A 22,375-nucleotide genomic window follows, 5' to 3' on the forward strand; every position below is an offset into this window, starting at 1 on the left:
CAGTACCCAAAAAGACGTATGCATCCAGGTTGTAAGATCCTTATGATGGTTGATGGAAGAGGACAGTATCAGGATCAGTATGTTAGGGCCTGACACTAATTGTACAGATTCTTTGCAGCCAACTGTTCCTGTCCAACAGGCCTGCCTACAGGCAGAAAAGCAGATTTACACGGCAAAAGCTGTAGGGCAGTAGAGCAAACTACCCCAAACTACCCCTCTGGTAATGACCAGAATTCCCCAGCTAAAGGTAGAATAGGAAGGTGACTTCTCAAGTAGACAAACACTGGATGTTTTTGCCATAACCAAATGATTTTCAACATGTTTTGGTCAGGTTTTGGCTTGGATTTTATTCTCTGCCCCCCAAGCCAAAAAACCAATCTGGATTTTTTGGCGTCATCAGCACCAACACTTAACGGGTGTTCTGCTGGTTGCAGTAGTCCATTATTGAAGTACATTGGTTGAACTTGCATTACTTATCCTTCCCTTTCAGAAGTAACAGTAAGCCTGGAAGCATTGCTAGGGTTGTGGCATTTTGTTAGACAGGCAAGTAAAAAACTTAGTTCTTAGAGGTATTACTGCTAGTCTTATCTCTTAACTCTCAAAGTCCAGTCCAGCTGATGTTAAGCTTCACATCACTGCCCAACTGTGAAACAAGTCACTCATTTCAGAAGATGCTGTCTGGGAACAGATAAATGTCCCACTACAGATTTGGGGGGTGGGAAGAGAAGCAAAACCACAACTAATCCCCACATCACCACCACCACAGGGGAAAAACAAAAAAAAAAAAAAGAAGCCTTAAATGCTGAATAAGAAATAATACTATTTTTCTTTTAACATTTCTGAATCTAGAAATCTCTCTCATACTACTCCAAGCACCATCCTTTCCATCATGAGGGCACAGCACTTCAATCAGATGTTTAAAGACCCTAATGTTTCAATCCAAGCACTTCAAGATTCAGTGCTCAAATGGTTAGCTTTATACACCACATGCTAAAACACCAAAAGTCATGTTTGCAGTGTACTACTATGAAAAAATTTATTCACTTGCAGAACTTCAAGGACAATTTGGAGCAAGGTCAACTGAAGTATGTACTTAAGTTTGCCAACATAAGGCTGCAAAATATAAACACCACCATGTTAGTATCAAGGTCATGCACACCTCAGAAGCGCATTAACAACTTCAAAGCTATACCACACCGAAAAAAAGATAGTTATGCTTGTCTTTACAAAAGATTAAGCAGCAACTATCCCCTAAATATCAAGATGAATGATGAACAAATTATAAATGAACTTCTGCAGGCTTTTCCCCACACCACGAATTCAAGAGTAAGCGTCAGGTACTACACCATTTAGTAAGAGCGCTTCCCTTTAAGTCTCTCCAAATGGATATTTGATGCTTAGATCTTTGAGTTAGTTTGGTAGTTTTATTCATTCACTTATTTTTAAAGCATCATATTTAAAATGTAAAATAATTTTGTTGTCCAGGTCAGAATGGCCGAAGAGCTAACATCTTTATGCATTTAAGTGTTCCATATTAATTTACCTTATGTTGTAATTTTGAAATTTTACAGTTATTCTATACAGAATACATTAAATTTTGCTTTTCAATTGTGCCATTAAAGTACAACATCTGGACCACTGTTTTAAGAGATAACTAACAGAGCTTCCACTTTAAAGTGCAACAGGTTTTGGTACAGGAATTGCTACAAAACTCAAGTGACAAGAATTATACTAGAAATAAATCCCTCTAAGCACAACACTACAATGCCAGTATATATGTATTTGATAGTATTCAAAGATTGTGGGGAAGTTACAAGTGAAATATGAATCACTTCAGAAAAAGTCCTTCAGAAACCACCTTACATACAGGAAAGCAGACCAGAAAAAAATTACAGTTCTTCAAGCTGACCTTCTGGGAGAAAATTTGTACTTATTAATTTACAGTGAACCAAAGATATTGCCTTTTTTATTTTAAAAAAAAAATCAAGATAAAAAATGTGAGATAATTACAGGTCTGTCACTTGGATCTATTCTCATACCTTGTTTACAAAGTTATACAACTTAATACTGACTTCCCTTGCTCCCTTCACATGTTTCCAAGCTCAGCCACAGAAATCAAGTCTAAGTTAAGTATTCAAACAGATGCTTGCCTGCTTATCTGATCAGATCTTATATTAAAAGTAGTAGTTAAATTCAAATACTTGCCTTGTTTGGTTAATAAAATGCTGACAGTTTTGCAAGGACATACAAGCACTTGCAGAATCTTAAGCCTTTGATTCTCCTGTAACTGACTTAATTTGAGGATTCATCAATAGGATCTTTACCCCACCCTTTAAGATGAGAACTCTTAGTCATTCCATAAGTCTACTACACATTGATGGTGTTAAAGTTCACATCCATTAGAAGTGACAGACATCAAAAGCTGTATCTTCCCCCTTCTGCCACATACATGGAAAGAATAATTCCACTCATAATTCTTTATTTTAAATTAGCCAATACCAATCATTTCATGCAACGTAAGACCAACAGATTTAGGTATGTATTTTGCTCAGCATGTCCGCCAGACTTTGAAAGGTCAGTTTGAGTCTCAACACTGTGTAACCCTGTAACCTCCCCCCGCCATGCCTGTTCAAGTGGCATTCATTACTGTCACCAAATACTTTTATCATTGTGCCATTCAGTTTTTTTAGATTACCTTTTATCCTTTGAAGAAAAATTTGTTTTAAATTGATACAAATATCTGCCTAGAGCGGTTTTCTTCTTTTTCCTATTTAAAAAAATAAAACAAAAAAACAACCCCAAACAAACAAAACCAACCTCTAGTTGTAAATACTTAGGCCTAGCAGAAAAAATCCATATCACTTGCTGGCTGACTTCAGATCTGGCACAATTTAAAGCAGTAGTTCTCTCACTAATCTCCAATATAAGCAAATCTTTCTACAACAGGTAACATAGAAGAGTTTACCCTTCTGCTTCTACCCAGCTCCCCACTATTCTGGTCTTTAGTTATCACCTGTATCTTTTCAGACTATCACACAAGTTTCTGCATGCATTTTGTCAACCACAGGACTAAACCTCATCTATACTCTAGGAAGACTAGAGTCAATTGTGAACTAGTTTCCCCCATGATTGTAAGCTGTAATAGTGTTTACTTTTAAGTGCCCAGATTCAAGAATAATTTTCAGAACATAACTACAGTAAGTCATCAGAATTGACTATTCCAGTTCTAGAAGTTCTCCAAAGCCAAAGGCTGACATCTTCATCTTATCAACAATTACAGGAAACTGACAGTTTAGGTTCCAAAATTTTTCATAGACATTCAGAATAAGTGCTTATAGCAATTCAAAGAGAGAAGTTTGGTTTTTTTTATGGTTACTTAATTTCTTTTAAATCAGCCTTACATCATCAATATTCTTTTCCCCACCCACCCAGTTAGGTCCACCTAAGAAAGGCTGACAAAGAAAAGTGTAATATAGACATGCACCTCCACTGAAGTACTGGAGCATAAGAGATTGTGAGTTGCAAGAAGTTACTCAGCAGCCTTTTTCCATAGTGTTTATTGCCAATTCATTTTATATAGCTTATTTCCAGGAGATGGGCAGCATAAAAACCGCAACATCTATTTAAAAAAATATATTATTCATTACAATGCAGCAGTATCAATAGTACCTTCTTACAGCTGCATCTTATCTAATTCAGAAATAAAACAATCCTGATCTAGTTAATTAAAAAAAGTCTCGTACCTAACCCTTAGAACAGTCAGCCTTCAGAAGTCAAGCAACTTTGGACCCAAAATTTACAATCACCACATTTGATAACCCCAGAAATTCTCACTGTGCAAACTTTCCTACTGAAAATATTTAATAGCTTTGTTATAAGTCAGTCATGATTACATCAGCATTTACTCTTACAGAAAGAACTGCTTTATTCTCCCTTACATAACTTTGATGTGAACTGTGAGTGCTCTGGAGATTCAGGCAACTACTGCATTGCTTACTGAGCCTGCGTACTAAATATACACACCTCAACATATTAACACTTAGAAGTAGCTTAGATACACAGTATATTAAAACAATAAAAATGAAAATTTACATCAAGCTGCCCAAACCCATGGCTCAAATAGTTTCCCATCTAGTTCCAACTGCACAATCTTGACTTTAATAGCTGTAATCAAAAGTTTACTAAAAAACAAGGTAGAAAAACCACTTTTGTCACTTTGTCAAAGTCTTTACCCATTCATTTTCTACAGTCTTGAATTCTTCCTTTGTCAGTAATGATTCTGGGAGTTGGGTTTTGTTTTGTTTTTAAACCCAACTTTAAATCTAACAACACATTCTCCTTACAACATCCCAGAGGTAGTAGGAGGCAGTATGAAAAGATGCCAGATTCTAGAGTTGCACAATCAAGTATAGTGTCATCCAAGAGAGCTTTCCTAGCTTTCACAGACTGCATGTCACCTCTAATCATGTAGAGAAAACAAGAAGTAGAATCCCAAAATAAAGAACTATGGCCACTGGGTTACTAACAGAAGTTTCACACACAGGTACCTCAAAGTAATCTTGTTACTTAAGTAGTAATACTGCCAGTTTCAATAGTCAAATATCAATAACTGAAGTATAAACTTAAAATTTACGAGTATCAATTTTTTTAAAATGCTCATTAGTGACACATTTCACCTAAACACAGACATACACACAGTTACTCTAAGTTGATGTACCACACTGTAAAGGTCCCATTTCAGTTCAAGAATCTGATATTCCCCCTCTCCCTCCCACCACACAACTTGACAGAAGTGCTTACAGTAATAGAAAGCAAACAGAAGGGGAAAACACAACATTTAACAAGTGCATCTATATACATTTTGCACCTTTTCCCTCCTTGCATCTAAAGTGAACAGGTCACCATGTTCGCTATGCTTTACATGCACATACTCTCCCCTTCTCATAGTACCAGTCCTATTCAAAGGATCTCTGCAAGCATCAACAGCAGTCATTCCACACTAACCAACAGGTGCTTTTATTGCGGAGGCTGAAGTACATTTAAATATTCTGACTGGCCCAGCTGGTAGGTGGTATTTCCTCCACAGTCCACATACTGGTATCTCTCCTGGGATATCTGCTCAGAGTGCCCAAAGTAAGAGGTTGTCACTGTCACTCTTAAAGACAAAACATAAGAGAGATTTGTTTTGTGAGAGGCTTGAGTTTGCCATTCTAAAGATCAGTGTTACATTGCTAGGGGTTTTTAAGGAAAAAGTTTTGGAACAAAATAAGTTTTAAATAAGTTCACAATACTAGTTTACCACCATAGATCTTCTCCATTAACCTCAGCAGACTTCTTTAGAAAAAAGAAGATAGTAAAGCTGAGGTTTACTCATTAATATCTTGCTTTGTGAGGAGAAAGCAAATCATTAGAGAAGCTACAGCCATGGTTGGTCTACACCTCCCCTCTTCAACCCCTCTTAAAAAAAAAAAACAAAAAACCCCACCCCACCATGCTGCTATTTATGCAGTCACAAAAAGTGGACTCTGGCCACATACTAAAGCTTGTAACTGTTTCAAAATCACGAAGATCTCAGCAATTTTTGAACAGTGGCTGATACACAAACTCATTTCAAAGTATTTGAGACCTTAATAGCTCCACAGCTACAGCCCAACTGCAGAGCAGATAGTAACAGTAGTAACAGTTTCACCTATTCAAGTATCTTTACACAACCAGAACCTGTCAAAAGACATGGTTCTGTTTCAAGAACCATGAAGTTACTACAGTAGAAAGCAAGCTGATTTCATTTTATCTGTGATGCACAGACTCCAGGATTAAGTATTTCTAAGTAATATTTTAACATGAATTACATAGCTTTTAAAGTTGTTTCCAACAAATAGGAAGTTTCCATACTTACTGCATCATCACTACTATGTTATGCACTTTGATAGATAGTAAAGTACAGAAGTCACTGCAAAAAAAAGAAAAACAACTGTTAGCATTTGCATCCAGCTTTTACAGGTAATTATCCAAAAAGCAAGAATCATGGCTTCAACTGCAAATTCTGCTGTCTGGGTATATACAGACTATAGAGTTGCTAGCAATGGCAACTAAAACACTTGTTCAAAAACATTGCCAGTGACTGTATACTCACCTAGGTCTACTTTTATATACATAGTCTTGCTCTCACATGAACTATATTAAAAAGTGCTTGCTTACATGTAATGATGGCCAACAAGTGTCCTGTGAAACAGTGTTCACGTGATCTTCCAGAAGCTAACCAAAGTTAACCTGAACCACTACCTTAACGCATGTCAACATCACTTCATCACTGATGAAGACTTTTACTATGAAGGGATATAGACATGATTTGCTGCAATTTCAATTCACATGAAATTGATACATAGAAAGGAAAATTTACAACAAAAGATCAAGGTTATGCCAACCTCAGCATCTTTTCAAGTAAAAGCAGCAATTTCTATGAAAAAAAGTCTTGAAGGCTTGCTACTCTTGCTCAAAAAGTATCAAGAACTTCGGAAAGTCCCCCCTTTTTTTTCCCACTCATCCACTTCTGTAGTATGCAAGGTAACCTTTAACCAATCTGCAGAGATCTCAAGTCAGAGTTATTGTTCTCTTGCGAGATACCCTTTTCAGACTTATATCTTCTGACATGCACCTACATATCAGTTATACAGAGCAATATGTAAATGTATACTTCCCCCCACTTAAATCAATTGCTCTTGGTCACAAATTTATCAGCTCTGGAATGAAAGGCATGTGATCAGTGCAATAAGATCGCATGGCAAGCCACCCACAATATTTGCATGCCATTGTCATTCTTTTCCCCAGCACCAAACACATGATGAAGTATTAAACAGTGAATTAACACAGGTGATCCAAATTGTATGACAATACAAACAGTCCAGTATAAGAGTTGTTTTATATTGATATCTGTAGTAATAACAAATATTTGGATTTTTTCCCCTGCTAGGCTTAAAACAGGATTTAGCTAAACCATAATGCCAGATAGTTATTGTAATTTTCTAATCCAAAATATAGACAACCTGTAATATAACATAAAGCCAGCTCATATCCAACAGCACATACTGGCTGACAAGCAGAAAGGTACACCACCAACATAATCTGGACTTGAGAATCTCCAGTATGTGGAAATAAATCTGTTTAAAAAAACCCCAAAACACACAAGCCAAGCAACCAAAAAAATCCCCGTAAAAAACACACACACACACACCACACAGCACAAAACTCTAGCCAGGAAACTACATTGAAGGTGAACTCCTCATTGAGCCAGCTCTCTAAAATTAATGTGTGGAAATGCCCTGTATGATGTGGATTTCATATCAGAAGACCGCATACAGGTATTCTGAATCCAGATGAGTGTATGCAGACACTTCAGGTCTCTAAGTCCTGTATTCAACCTAAGCTGATTTTACAGGACATACTCTCCAGGATCCAAACAACTAGCTAGTTAAGACTAACACAAGACCTAAATTGACTATCTGGGGAAACACCAAAATGTGATCCACTACAAACTCCAATGCTATAAGGCACAAGGAGTATCTGTATTACAAATAGCCCAGGGCCTTCACTGGAGTCAAGTTAGATATCTGTGTGTGGAGAAAAACTCAAACACAGTAAAAAATTGTTGTGGTTTAACCCCAGCCAGCAACTAAACACCACACAGCTGCTCACTCACTCCCCCTCTATCCATGGGATGGGGGAGAAAATCGGGAAAAGAAGTAAAACTAGTGGGTTGAGGTAAGAATGGTTTAATAGAACAGAAAAGAAGAAACTAATAATGATAACACTAATAAAATGACAACAGCAATAATGAAAGGATTAGAATACACAAATGATGCGCAGTGCAATTGCTCACCACCCGCCAACCAACACACAGCTAGTCCCCGAGCAGCGATTCCCCGCCCCCATTTCTCAGTTCCTATACTAGATGGGACGTCCCATGGTATGGAATAATACCCTGTTGGCCACTTTGGGTCAGGTACCCTGGCTGTGTCCTGTGCCAACTTCTTGTGCCCCTCCAGCTTTCTCGCTGGCTGGGCATGGGAAGCTGAAAAATCCTTGACTTTAGTCTAAACACTACCGAGCAACAACTGAAAACATCAGGGTTATCAACATTCTTCACATGCTGAACTCAAAACATAGTACTGTACCAGCTACTAGGAAGCCAGTTAACTCTATCCCAGCTGAAACCAGGACAAAAATACAAAACTCCACTAAGACCAGCTGAAGCTATGTTGGCTGGTTATTCAAACTAAGGAAGCTCACTTGCTGTCTCCAGGGTGGCTCCATACAGTGAGCTCAGGCTTCCCAGGCTTTCAAGACTCACAATACAGTGAAAGAGCAGAAACCCATCAGCAACAATAACCGTCAACAGGTCAGGAAGGTCAACTAATACTAACTGTGTAACATACAGAAAATCTGGAGAAAATGAACAACTACAGTTTTGTGTGTGGCTCAAATTCTGTTTAGTACATTCTGAACACATCAGAACAATGCTAGTGAGTGCTACTCACAAAGCACTAGGACCTTGTTGTATCAGCCTGTACAAGAACTTAGATCCTTAACTGACACAAAATTCCATAGTTATGGGTCTCTTATTATCAGTTATAGCCCATGCTTAGCATCACTGTGCTGAAGCAATGATTATTTTCACATGCGTACAAATCACCTATTAGTCTGCTCTTCTAGTAACATTCACAAACACTTGCTGTCCTGAAGGAGGGCAAGTGCACATTACAGACTACTGGCACTGACACATGACCATTTCTCTGCCTCTACTCCAAGACTGCACAATCCACCTCCGAGCTGGACCAGTGAGCACCTTGTTGTTCCACAGTGTTGCCAAGGCTGCAGCTATCAAGCAGAAAAGCCTGAAATCCATTCAGTTCAATCTACAGGCAGAGCAGCTTTTGCCTGTCCACATCCAAAGTCATACAGGTTTTCTAAGGTTAGTCACCAGCTTGCAAGTAAAAGCTGCAGCGATTGTTGGGAACATTCAACAGCATTACTGAAATTAAGGCCACAATACTGACCATGAAAGAAGTCTCAACGCATTATTGCACAAAAAGCACAACCAGATAGGTATTAGCATGAGTTCTATGAAGCCCACGTTTATTTATTCCTCATGCATCCAAAGGGTGAGCAGATCCACAGGATTCAGTGTTTACATAAAGCTAACTTATGTGCTTTTAAGAGGTGACAGAAGTACAACACTTTCTGCTTAAAGTTAGTGCCCACTTTGCTATTTCATATCTATTTCCATTTATTCCAATACTTCAAAGCTGTAAGTTTCTCTTCCACCCCAAAGGGGCTGGCATCACTGAACCTGCAGAGACCTGAAGTCTCAATAGTTAACCCTTTCTGTTCAGTCTGTATTTCAGTGTAAGAGAACTAATACTTGGTTTTGTTACCATGATATACTGAGCTAGTAGTCTGTTGGTCAAATGAACTTTCAGAAGCTATGAATAAAACCGCTTATAGGACAGGCTGTAAACACTGCTTACCTTTGTATACACATGGTCTGAAGAAAAGTAATACAAATTAGCATCTAATTTGTATAGAATTAAACACAAATTCCCTCTACCGTCAGAGAAATTTGTGGGAAAGTTACTAAAGAATGTGTTAGGGGAACACACCTGCACCTTCACCCCCCAAAGCAGCAGGTCTTAGCTATTGCCAAGGCCTAAAACATTGGGATAGACATACCATTCAAAGTGCTGAGAGCCAGGTACAGCAAGCCAGTATATGAAACACTTGCAACAACCGTGGTTTCAGTATTTTTCAGTACTATTAAACTCACACAAAGAAAATGCCACAACATCTCTCCAAATACATTTCTGCTGACTTTGAAAAAAGTCTTTTTTAGCACCATTGTAATTTTTAACAAGATCCATGTGACATTTAGAGGTTAATACACTTACAACATGTAGCTCATTTCATCTTGTATGACAGTGGGCACCATATAGTCAATCTGAAAAAAAAAGAGGAAAGAAAAAAAGCAGTGCAAACACAAATGAGTAGATTTATATATGAAGATTAACAGGTATTCAACTTCAAAAGCCTATCCTTATTTACCTGTTTCATATCCAGAGGACCAATATTGGTGATGTTGTTTAGCCGTGCTTTGCCAATAACGGTTTTTGAAAACTGAACTTGGGCTGTGATATTTGCCACTTCAACAGAATAATAGTTGTTGTTCGTTATATTTAGTGTGTTCTGAAAAGAAACCAACCCCAAACAAAAAACATTAACAGCTATCCATTCTGTGTATCTTGATGAGCACACATTTTGAACTTTGTGCCTGAGACAGTAATACCTGAAATTATGCAAGTATATTTTCCTGCCTTTTAGGATTGGGGGCGGGCTGGGGCATAAGGGACCATCACTTCACCCCTTGCTCAGTTTTTTGTGTGCCAATATATTGACTAGCACAAACTTCTGCACAACTTCCCTGGTGCCCACCCTCCACTGCAAATACTGCATTTCTTTCTATCCTCAATTATTTCTCCCTGGAAATTTAGCTATCATAGGAGCCTTTTCTCCATAGCTGCTTTGCTTTATTTAAAAGGAGGAACACCACCAAAAGTCTTTAGGCAATCCTGTATTGACTGCATTACCAAGAAGTCAAGAAGCATGTGGAAAGAAACCCTTTGAGTTTTAAGGTGGATAAGAAATCATTTTTCCTCAAACCCAATTTTGACAGATGCATGATAACAGGGCAGCGTTTAATAACATCCTTTCATACACACATTGCATTTTACTCGTATTCCAAAAATAATGCAGAGAACTCCAAAGTCACTGGTCCCATGAAAACAGAAGACTCAATAGTAGCTTGCAACTACACCTCTATTAGCTATAGCTACAGGAACCAGCCACAGCATGTCCAGTCACATTTTTCAAACTGGTCATTGTATCTGCTGGTATTTCTTAAGGCACTAACTAAGCTTACCAGCCAGACCACAATTTCTATGTATATTAAACTCTCACAGTAGTATCTCTTGTTGCATTTATCCATTACAAACATCCAAACAGATAGCAAGACTTACCGTAATATTTAGATATATTATACGTCTACCCTGTTCATAGGTGACATATACTGACTTCACACCAATGTATTCAACATCAATTGAGCGAGGAAACAAGAAGAATACAGCCAGCCCAGAAAGTAGTAAACATACAATTACAGAAGCAGTCACGTAGAGCTTTCTGGAGAAAAAAAGAACACATTTCAGAGTCAAAAGCACAGTTAACAATAGTGGAATGTTATTTTTTTTTTTTTAAGTGATAAGGAGCATGACTAGTCAATACAACTAGTTCAGTCTATTTCTAGCTTCCATTAGCTTCCAAAGGGAAAAAAAGCTATGCTGCACTTCACATCTATGTTTGAAACAGAGATGTTACTCTTGTATATACATCAGAAATAAAGTTTCAAAACCTGTGGTTATCCCAACACTTGTAACAAAGATGAAAATGGAAGAGGTAACTACATATGTGCTTTGAAACATAAGCACTTCTTAAAATTTATTTATAGCAGAACTTCTGTCATTCTGTGGGACTCTTGCACAACACACCCAGAAAGGAGAATAAAACTCTTATATGCCTTACACAGGATTCTTCATCATAAGAGATTTTCAGGGAAAGTGTTAGACTCCTGCTAAGGAACAGGAAATTCACAATTAACAATATAAAAGGGGGGAAGGGGTGTATGTTAATTAAAAAATTACACAAATAAAAGGCTCAACTGCAGCTCCAGTTTTCTCAAAATTAGAACACTGAAGGAATATGTTTCAAATTTGTACTACTATTACATCAGATGTATGATCCAGGATAGTATTACATGAAGTTACTGTATTTTTTTTCCTGGCACTCATTTCTGTTTACTACGGAAACATCCAAACACTAAGGAAAAAGAAAAAAACAGTGTCAGAACAAGAAGCCCTGAGCACTATAATTAAATCTTTAAGTAGATCCTAAAAAAAAAAAATTAAATATGCTGTAACAGAATGATAATATGTTGATTTTGCTAGCTGTTCAGAGCTTTACAAATTAATTTCTAGGTGACTTTTGTAGTAGTAGCCCAAAGAAGTTATCACTTTACTCAAGACTCTAACACTGAGGATATATCTGCTTAGATCAATTAAGATGCTACAGAGATTGAGAAATACTTGCATAATTACTGTAGACAATCAGATAAATATCTACATGAAGAGATCATACAGCATTACTTAGCTTTGTAAGAGATACTGTGATGGGAGTATGTACACCTGTTAATAAATAACTCTCCAAGAGTTAAAGGTTGAGGTGGATATTACTCACAAGCAGGATTCTTTCAAAACTGAATGCAAGAAAACATCCCAGTGATTTTTGCTTGATTCTTCTTAACACCATCTCCTTTAAATTGCTGAATTTTAACTAGAAGAGAAGAATTAACTGTAGATTCATGTATCACAACTAACTATTAACTTACGTTCTTCTTGGCCTCAGTCTCTGATCACTGTATGGAATTAAGGCTACCAGCTGATTTTCCTGCCCTGGAAACAAAAAAACCCTTTCAGAATTTAAACAAACAAAGAATACATATTTTTGCAGTTATTTCAAACAAAGAGTACCCCTTATAACTTAATGGCAACAAAGAATAAACACTAAAGTTAAACATTTAAATTCCAGATAACAACCCAAGTGGAATACTACTGTAGCTTATGTCACTTTCTGAAATAGAGTGCAGCTTACACAACATGGAGAGGAAAAAAACACCAAGCCCACAAAGACCAAAACAGCAACAAATTCTGTGCTGCATACATAAACAGGAGGCAGTATGCCTCTGGCACCACTTCCTGGAGAGAAATGGAGGTACATTAACAGCTTCCAGCTCTCTATGCCAGACCATATAAAGTCATACGACAAAACATTCAGAAGTTCAGACAGGAAGAATTGATCCAGAAAGCATTCTACATGCACTCTTCTGAAAAGCAAAAGTCAGGTTTGTTTTAAAAAAAAAAATTGGGGTGACTGGCAGCATAAATTATATATACAGTGCATTCTGGAAATCACTGGTATATACAACCATTTCTCATGGGACTGAGCTGCAGCACCCTGGAAGTCAAAAAAGTATCTACTGGAATTCCTCCAAGCAACACGTTACTTCACTAGAGAGCATTTTTAAAAGGGGGATATCTTAACAGTAGAAATAAAGAAGAAGCACAGATGAGTTGTTGAAAATACACAGACTACATCTGCCTGTATAGCTTTTGCTATTTGCTGTACAAGAAAATGGAATTGAGATTCATCCGTATGAGAACAGAGAGGCCTCAAGACCATGTCAGATTTGTATTTTTTAAGCCAAGTGCAGAATTTGGCCAGCACTATCACTTAGCTAATCAGCCACTTAGAAGCGATTCCATGCTGAACCACTAAGGTGAGCAAAGCATGCTAAGCAGGTAGCAGTATGTAAAATCAACCTTCTAAAAAACCTCTACCAATTTAAAACAGTTCATCTCAGCTTCAATGAAGCATCTTCAACTTTTGAACAAAACAGCCCAGTCCTACTTTCATACTTAACCATACTGAAAAGCTAAAGCTGTCCAAGTAAAACACAATTCCACGTGTTTATTACACACTTTAGTCATCATATCACATTACGTATCTTCCCTACTAGTCATTCAGTCATTCTGTGAACACTTAATTTTTCCCCTACTCCCATCAGAAAATCCCAAACATGATTTTTTTTTCCCCTAAAGTAATGAGGAATAATTAGACAGCCCTACTTGTTCTAATAACTCATTTAAAGTTCTAGCTTCAATCAGATTATTTCGTTAGAATGTACGGACAACATGCATTTTTAATAGTTGCTGCAAAATGGTTAACAAATTAACTCACACTTGTTTAAGTATCACATTCAAGAATCCTATAGTCAAAGAAATAAGCTTTTGAACATAAGAATCGCACTATTATTAAATTTTAGCTAGCACCATTTTGAGTAAGACTTGCTATTGATATTATCAAGTATTTCAAGTTAGCAAGCTAACAGAACAAACTTCCTTCTCATCTTTCAGTTAAGTTTTAGTTGCCTAGCTTTTCCACACTTCAAGTTTACTGAATTCAGAGGTACTCAAAGAACACATCATAGTATAAAGGTTAACAGCTAAACCACAAATCTCTTATGATATTTGCAACCATTTAAACACCCTCTGCCCCCTGCCACTTATTCACAGGTGAGACAGAAGTATTTGTGAACTATACCAGAACCTAATCTGACTGAAGACCATGTACAAGGACAATATGGCACAGACATCAGTCAATTTTCCCAAGTTGCTGGTCAAAATCAATTCTGAGAGGTTTTACATCCAATAATCTATCTTGCATAAGAGTTCTGGCAAAAGCAAAGCAGTCCCAAACATGAAACCTTCTCATCAGTTCCTTCCCTGCTCAAAGGGAGAATTTTACAGCTGAAGCAGAAGGCTGTGCCTCGGCACACTGCATTTGCCACTGTCTCCTTTTGCCCAGTTTCAGACACCCTGCCTCCTTCTTTCAAAGGTCTCTTCCTAAATAGCTATTGAGGTGACTTATCATATAGAAGTGTAATAACACAGAATTTTTTATTAAAAGGAAAAGCAAAGGATGAGGGCAGTAAGCAAACAAAACAGCACAAAGACTAATGCTGTGCAGCCTACTCCTCCCCAGGGCAGCCAGAGATCCTACATATTTTCAACTCCCAGCTGGGTTCCTCTCTCTAGCAGGGACAGATGGGACAAAGGGAAGGTAAAGGAAATTGAGGGGCACTGGCAGAAGTGAGGGCAAGAAAAATTCATTATAAATGATCAGGGAAAAGGTGTCATAGCACAGGTCTACTTTTCACTCTCTGTATTTGCAGCTGTTTCTGCAGACGTATTGATTCAAATAGTTTAAAATAAGTAGTTAAAAAAATGCAATAAAATGTCAGGAAAACAAAGGTTTGCAAATTCAGCTTGCAAGAGCTAAGGTTATGTGCGAATTTAAACCTGAGAAGCAAGGAACACTGGCATTGTACAGACAAGAGAAGACCCAACAGGTAACAGCCAAAGCTGACTCAATTTGTTTTGTTCATCCAGTGTAATCATAACAAAATGTTTAGTGCGAAAAAGTCAAACACTTCATCTTGATTAGGAGAGCTATTTGTTACAGCTTATTATAGTTACAGCTGCACATGGTTATGAGGTAAATTTATGGGTTAAAAAAGAAATAAAGAAAACTTACCTCGTGGAATTCTTCCTGTTCCCTGGCAAGTTGGGCAGGTGACGCTGTCTCTTCCTGTAAATTCCACATAGGGAAACTGTGATACATCTCCACATCTGCCATCTTCGTTGTGCGATTCTGAGTGAACTAACCCATTTCTCATATTATCAGACACTGTGCCTCCATCATAGCCATCTTCCTTGCATGTGTGCATAGGCAGGTGAGAAAGTGATTTTCCCATGTCTAAAATAACAATCAGAAGAAAGCTTTCAGGGACAACAATTCAAACACAGCTTGCATTTATTCCTCCACATCAGGTAACTGTTAGTCTATGGTCATTACTCTGGCAAGACTTGTGTTTCCCTCTGTTCAGATCCCTTAAGACCTGTAAAACGCTAAGGCCCTGTTGTGCTGGAGTTGATCCCAAGCTATAAGAACATGAACTAACCGGGACTTTTGTTCAGATCCTCCAATACACACAGGTTGAAGGGAGATCGACAAAAGGCTTTTAAGTTAGAACAGTACAATTGCTGGCAAAAGGTTACAACAGTCCAGCAGCGCTTTTCAAAGGATTGCTATTGTACAGATTTTCACAAAATACATTAATCTTTGTGTAAAAAAATAATAATAAAAAAAATCAAGACTGGGCTCTAGAAAGCAAGTTTGCAATTTTCAGTGGATTCTACACACACTACAGACTCAATTCTAATAAGCTTTTTAGGTTGGACTTGATTTGAGAACACAGGATCAGCTACTAGTTTCCAAGCTAGAAATATAGTTCTCCAGGTGTTTAAACTGATGATTCCCTTTAATCCAAAGGAGGACAGATTCACAGGAAAGTCAAGGAAAAAAACAGGAGTTACTTTAACATAGCTGCTGGCAATACATAGCATTTATAAATACTTGTTAAAAAAAAAGTATTAGTCACAAAAACATTTTTGCTACCTATGCAAATTTTAAAATTTTCTCATTAGTGTAGCTTTTCAGTCATGACACTGAAACTACCTTGAAACACAGAACACCTGAAACTAAAGGCTGTGATAGAGTGATACAAGTGGAAACCTTCCTAATTTGCAACAGGTGGAAAACAAACTCAAAGTTAAAAAAATAAATCTGTACAGTAGTGGCAATCAGTTGTACAGCTTATCCTCACACCCATTTTAGTTACTTAACACACAGAGACATCAGCCACTCAATTCACCAGTGTCTCAGGGAACAGGATGATTTAAAAAGAGTATGCAAAACTTCATTATTTTTTTTTTTCCATTGTAAATGGCATTTTTAAAGTAGCTGCTAGTAATGATCATGCTCATTCACTGGAGGAAGAAAGCCTTAAGAGGAAGATTAAGGGAGCAAAACAAGTCAGAATATTTTAAACCAACCCCTCAAGACAGAACAGAAAGATCTCAAATATGGTGATGGTAACACAAGCACAACATTAATACATTATATTGCCACAAAGCCTAGGTGAATGTAGGAGGGGAAAAGTAATTCAACAAATGCCAACAAGTCCCAGTTACTGTTCCAGCAAATATGCAGCATTATTTTATTCATTTAAGTCATTAAACCCTTACAAGAAGGAAAACTATTTATCCTTATGCTGCTACAGCACTTTTAAAACACTCTAAGTTTGGGACCCATTCAGGAATGGGAATTGTTGAACTAGAAATTAAAACTATTGAGCAATTGAAAAAAATTTTCTTAAAAAGCTGTTGACAATGTTGAAGATTACTCTACATGGGGTTTTTGCTTACTGTTCTCCTTGTAGCTGACCTACAGCCTTTAAGCTACAAAATTTAGATCTTGCAGCTTAGGCAATAGCTGTCACAGTGAGGCCTGAAAGCTCAGGAACAGTCCCTGCTGCTGTTATGCTACACCTGTATACAACTTACCTGCTCTACTGATGGTAGGCTCAGCCTATGTCTACATTAACAACTAAATACAGAACAAGTAGCAACTCCATAGAAATAAACAGTTATTGAGGATCCAACATCCACACTATACATATGTTTTTGTGCGTTTATTTCATACTAGCTCTTGTCTAGCCTGACAACACTCACTCACAACTGGAGCGCACCTAGCTTTAGCTTCTTCCAAAAGGAGTAGTTCATGCACTCCCAGATCACCATGACATGAACCAAAGTGCAGAAAGCAAGGATGAGTGGGAACTCATTTCAAGAGCACACCCTTTATTTGAATTGATACTAATGCAGATGTATCCTCTAATGCCAGCTGTACCTGAGCTTCACTAATTAAAATTTAATTATTGTTCTACTACCAGAGACTTAGAGACATGTCTTGGTTCACAAATGAGAGAACAGAAAACCAGCTTCAGGTGAAATGTGTTCCTCCAATATGCTTTTCCCCCTGCAACCAAGCACTGAACCCTATTACAGCTGACCAAAACTCGAGAACACTTTGTTCTTTTATCCAACACCTATATGCTGAACAGTAGCAGTCCTAGGAATGTATCATTTTCATAGGTGGCAGCCTCTACACCACCATCAAAGTCACAAACCATCCTTCCTTAACAGCTGTGCTTTGACCAAGTCTCTCCCTCATACTGATGTATACACTCTAGTCTCCTTGGACTTTCCTGGGGTTTCCTTGAATTCACAGTCTGTTAGAAGAAGTCTGGTAAATTAAAAAACGTTGTGATAAGCAGCTTTTGTTTAAGACTGCGCCCTTCAGCTTGCTACGGCACTGTAGCATGAGAGTACGTAGAGAAAACCCAAACAATGTTCCAGGCATGCAGAACCACCACATCCTGAGTTACATGCAGGACTTGGGGGAAAAAAATTTTTTGTTTATAAACTCAATGAAACTTTATAGTTAAACTAGACTGTTATACTTGCTCAAAGAGTTAGGCTGGCATTCTTACCCCTTATATGCAAACATATAAACTTGAGGTTTACAAACCTACTTCTTTTTCAAAACAGCACGACTTTTAAGCACAACCACCTTCTGCCCTACCAGCTGCGGCTTAATCACCAACATTGCAAGCTCCTCCGAAACAGAGGAAGCTGCAAGATAAGGTGATGACTCGGCAGTCACAAACTCGCTCAGCACGGGCAGGCATCTCCAGTGCTGCCTTTCACGAACCCTTTAGAGACCCACCTCTCGGACACAGCCCGTTCGGTAAGACTGGCATTGCCAAAACCACAGGAGTCAAGAGCCTCCCTCAGACGTACGGATTTTCTCGCCCGTCAAGACAGAGCGGCAGCTGCTCTCGCAAACATGGCGAAGTTTCCAGCCGGCGGCCGCGGACCAAAATCCGGCACGCTCGGCCGCTGCCAGGCTGCCCCGGGCGGGCCCCTGCACCCGCCCGGCCGGCGGGGGCGAGTCGGGGGGTGCGGGTGTGTGTGTGTATCTCGGCGCGGAGGGGCGCGGGCGGCCGTCCCGGCCGGCCGGCCGGCCGGAGGCAAGCAAGGCCCCGCCGCGGGCCTGTCCGGGCCTCGCCAAAGCCCACGAACCACCGCCGCGGCCCCCCCGCCCGGCGCCCAGCTCCGCCAGGGCCTCGCAGCCACAGGCCGTGGCTCGGCCCGGCTCCCGCCCCAGGCATGCCGCCGACCCCCGGCTCCCCTCTGCCGCTGGAGCGGCCCTCCCCACCTGCAGGCCGGGGGAGGGTGAGCCGCACCGAGCACGGCGAAGCAGCAGAACCGGAGGCTCCAGGTACGACGCAGCTGCCCCGGTGCTAAACCCCGGATCCGGGGCGTGCGCAGGCGCGGGGCGGCGGGGGGCGGTGCCGCCTGGGTCCCGTCCCGTCCCGTCCCGTCCCTGTCGGCCGCGGGCGGGGCTGGGCCCGGTTCCCCGCGGGGGCCGGGGCGCGGGGCGCCCCGCTGTTCCCCTCGCCACTGGGCGCCGCGTCGGCGGTGGCTGCTGCGGCCCAGTGGGGCCGCGCCGCACCTGCCCTCCTGGTCGGCGGAAGGCTCGGAGCCCCGGCTGAGGGGTGCGGGGTGCTCCCGCACCTCGGGGCCCAGGGGTAGGGGTAGAAGCACGGGTAAGAGAAGGGGAAATCGGGAGATGGCGCAGCTCCTCTCCGCAGCGAAGGGACGGAGGGCAGAGCGGGTTTCCTCCCTAAGTTTTTCTGTCGGCAGTCGTCCAGGAAATGATCACAGAAAATAACCTGCCCCCACCCAAACATGTGCTCGGAGAAGACAGGTCTGCACTAGATTTACCTGGTCCAGTGCCAGGCCATTTATCCCCTTTGTCCTTGGACCTTCCTGCTGATTTCTGGGAGTTTTAAGAGGCCCGGGCTAGCAGTAGCCTCTAGCCTTTGTTATCCGGTTCAAGTAATGGAGAGTCCTGCATGCTGCTTGGTGGTGGCTTGACTCTGCTTCTCCAGCCAGCCATGGTCAAGCTCCTGACAGACAGTATCGGCAAAAGCTGACACATCCCTTGTCCCTCTGGTAGACCTTTTTCTGAGTCTTTGGGCCATCGCTGCTCAAGGTTCCCAAAGTACTGGCACAAAGCGCTCCGTGCAGCAAGATTGACTGCTGTACTTTGTGGGTTCCCAACTATAAAATGGTGTGTGTAAGATACCTTGAACAGATCCCTGGCACGCTCAGGACCTATATGAACTTTGTATCTTGCTTTAGAACACCAGAAAATGCCAAATGATGTGACTTTGGTAGGATCAGGCCTGGCAATTAGTTTCACTCGCTATTGGCTTTTGGTTCTGGCTCAACTTTATATTGATCCAAGAAGTGCAAAGCACAGTGTAAAAAATAGTCGTAGCTTTCAGCTGTCCAAACAGAAAGGGAGATCACCAAGTCTTTGCCTTTTACATTGTTTTAAATAATAGTGGCAGCCAGGCATATTGACCTGAATCGTCACAGAACAGGGGACATGCCAAAAAAGGTCTAGCAAAAAAGGTTTTTGGGACAGCTTTGGGAGGTCATGCTGAGTTCTGGCAGCTCAAAGTTATTCAGTCTGACAAATTCTCTCAATGCAAATTTATTCAAATAGTAAATTGTAATTAACATGGAGATTTTGATCAAATCAGAATTTTGCACCTTAGACTACAGCAGTTTTTATCCAATACTTCCAGCCCTCAAACTAATCTATAAGGCCCCATGCAAGTAAGGATATTACAAGATTACCCGAGAGAGTGTTTCCCTTGCCATGATAGAAGCAACAGTTGAAATCAGCATGGGCTTCAGAGATAGTTCTCTATTACTGTAATCAGTAGAGATGTTTCCTATTAAAGACTTCTCGCCACTTGCCATAGCCTTTCCTGTGTGGCTTTGACACAAACAGAATGGTTTGGGTTTTTTCTCTTTAAAGCTGCCATGGTCGAAGGAAACATCTCTTTGGATATCTGTTTGCTTTGTGTAATTTTCCCTTAGAAAGTACTTGTTAAAGATATCATTTTAGAAAGAGAAATTGAAACACTGGAAGGATCTGGCTCACCCATTAGTGGCCTCAAGCTCACCTTAAATATAATTTATTTGCTACAGGCTAAAGTAATGCAATGAAAACTGAGAATAAACAATAATATAAAGGTCAAGTGTCACACCCACTGTGCAGGCTTGAAAACCATGAAAAATGTGTGGTAGCAAAATGTACACATTAGAAGCACATTAGAAGTGCTTAAATATGTGATGAAGTGCTTAAAAGTGTTACTAAAATGGGTCACTGAGCGTGGGCTAGTCAAGACAGGGTTCCTGTGATTATGGAAAGGGTATTTTGCAGTAAAGAAGTACAGACTGCACAACATCCAATATTGCTGGTTCATAAACTGAATAGATTATGTCTAGATGAGGATTGCATACTTAGACACAGAAATTAATCTGTTCCGAAATGCATGGTAAAGGGGTGGTATGCAATACTAGTGCTAGTAGGAGGGGTATGAAATGGAAACACTCAGACAGCATAAAGAGAGAAGCTGACGTCATCACCTTGGACTGAGTTATGGGACACTTGCAGGTAATACGAGCTCATAGATCACTTAATGGGTACGGTTTGTACTTCCTATAGTATGTCAGTAAAGAAATCCAAGTGATGAATCTGGTTTCAATTCGAGTTTTGTGGCTGGGATATGATAAGTGAATCAGGTTCTTGAAAGGGCCGGAGTTAGCACTCCCTGTAGCAGCCCATTGTGCTAATGTGCAGCCTCCCAGGTCCTGTGAGCACCTGCAGGAGACTTAGAAGTACCAGCTAAGAATTATATTTACTTCTAGTTCCCCCCCCTACAATGAATAATGATCCACTAGCATTGGTTATCTGAAGAAACTTCAGGCTGGCCTCATTTATTTCATCCTTCAGAAATATAAGCTACTAGTTCTGTGAACATGGAAGGTAATGAAGCCTGGTTTCCTATGGATTTGCCTCTTTGTTGGCTGACTATTTACCTGAATTATAATGATATTTTCTGTTACGACCACATATGCCTAGCATCTTCTCCTGCAGAGCGTTTTGGCAGCAACATGCAGGCTGCCATGGTCAGAAGTGGAATTTTCAGAAATTTGCTGACTGGATAGAAAGTTATTAGGTGTTAACTCCTAAGTGTTCAATCCCTAGTGTCTTCTCTGCCTAGTTATCTATTTTTATAAAATTTGTAAAATGTTATTATCTCTCAGACTCCACTGAAACTGGGTAACACCTTCAAACTTATAAGAACTTGGGACACAAACAGAGACACAGGGTGATTGCATAAACCTTGTTTTCATATAGCCTACCAGGCTAAAAATGGATGGCATGCTATCTGAATGCTAAGCTAGGTACAGAACCCATTTTTATCCCCAAGCTGTCTCAAGTCCAGAAAAACAGACAAAGAAACAAACAACAACAAAACCCCCAACAAAATCAAACAAAAAGAATGTGAAAACTATAGTCCCCATCTAATCTAGAGTACAGAGCAGCAGTTTTGGGGATTGCGTCCACTCACCTGTTCCTGATGAGAGAGAAGATATTGAAGAAATCCTGTAATTACTTTAGGTTCATCATTACATCACTGGGGTTTTTGTATACAAGGAAAAGCAGGCTTTGCAGACCTATTACAGTTGTCTGCGTGGATTATGTTCCTCCTCCACCTTAAGTAGCCTAGGGAATAGTTATGCTGCCGTGTTGTAAAGATAATGATTTTTCTAATATTCTCTCTATCACTGGTTCATGAGGACACCCAAAAGAAAATGTTGATTCC

At 39.9% G+C, this 22,375-nt stretch overlaps 1 protein-coding gene across 2 annotated transcripts; it reads right to left on the bottom strand.

Annotated features, from left to right (window-relative positions):
- Positions 1-310: 310 nt before the first annotated feature.
- TMEM106B (transmembrane protein 106B) lies at positions 311-18,977 on the bottom strand. 2 transcript variants are annotated; one of them, XM_049798439.1, is made up of 8 exons: positions 18,841-18,977; positions 15,253-15,474; positions 12,488-12,551; positions 11,067-11,226; positions 10,096-10,236; positions 9,942-9,991; positions 5,897-5,950; positions 311-5,155 (listed from the first exon to the last, which is right to left on the bottom strand). In XM_049798439.1, exons 2-8 carry the CDS (start codon positions 15,470-15,472, stop codon positions 5,017-5,019), a joined length of 828 nt encoding a protein of 275 aa, XP_049654396.1. In that variant the 5' UTR covers positions 15,473-15,474; positions 18,841-18,977; the 3' UTR covers positions 311-5,016. The 2 variants fall into 2 exon arrangements, with proteins under 2 accessions (XP_049654396.1, XP_049654394.1); XM_049798437.1 differs by lacking the exon at positions 18,841-18,977 and adding an exon at positions 18,349-18,802.
- Positions 18,978-22,375: the final 3,398 nt, after the last annotated feature.

Source organism: Accipiter gentilis, chromosome 4 (genome assembly GCF_929443795.1).
Source record: "Accipiter gentilis chromosome 4, bAccGen1.1, whole genome shotgun sequence".
NCBI lineage: Eukaryota > Metazoa > Chordata > Aves > Accipitriformes > Accipitridae > Astur > Astur gentilis.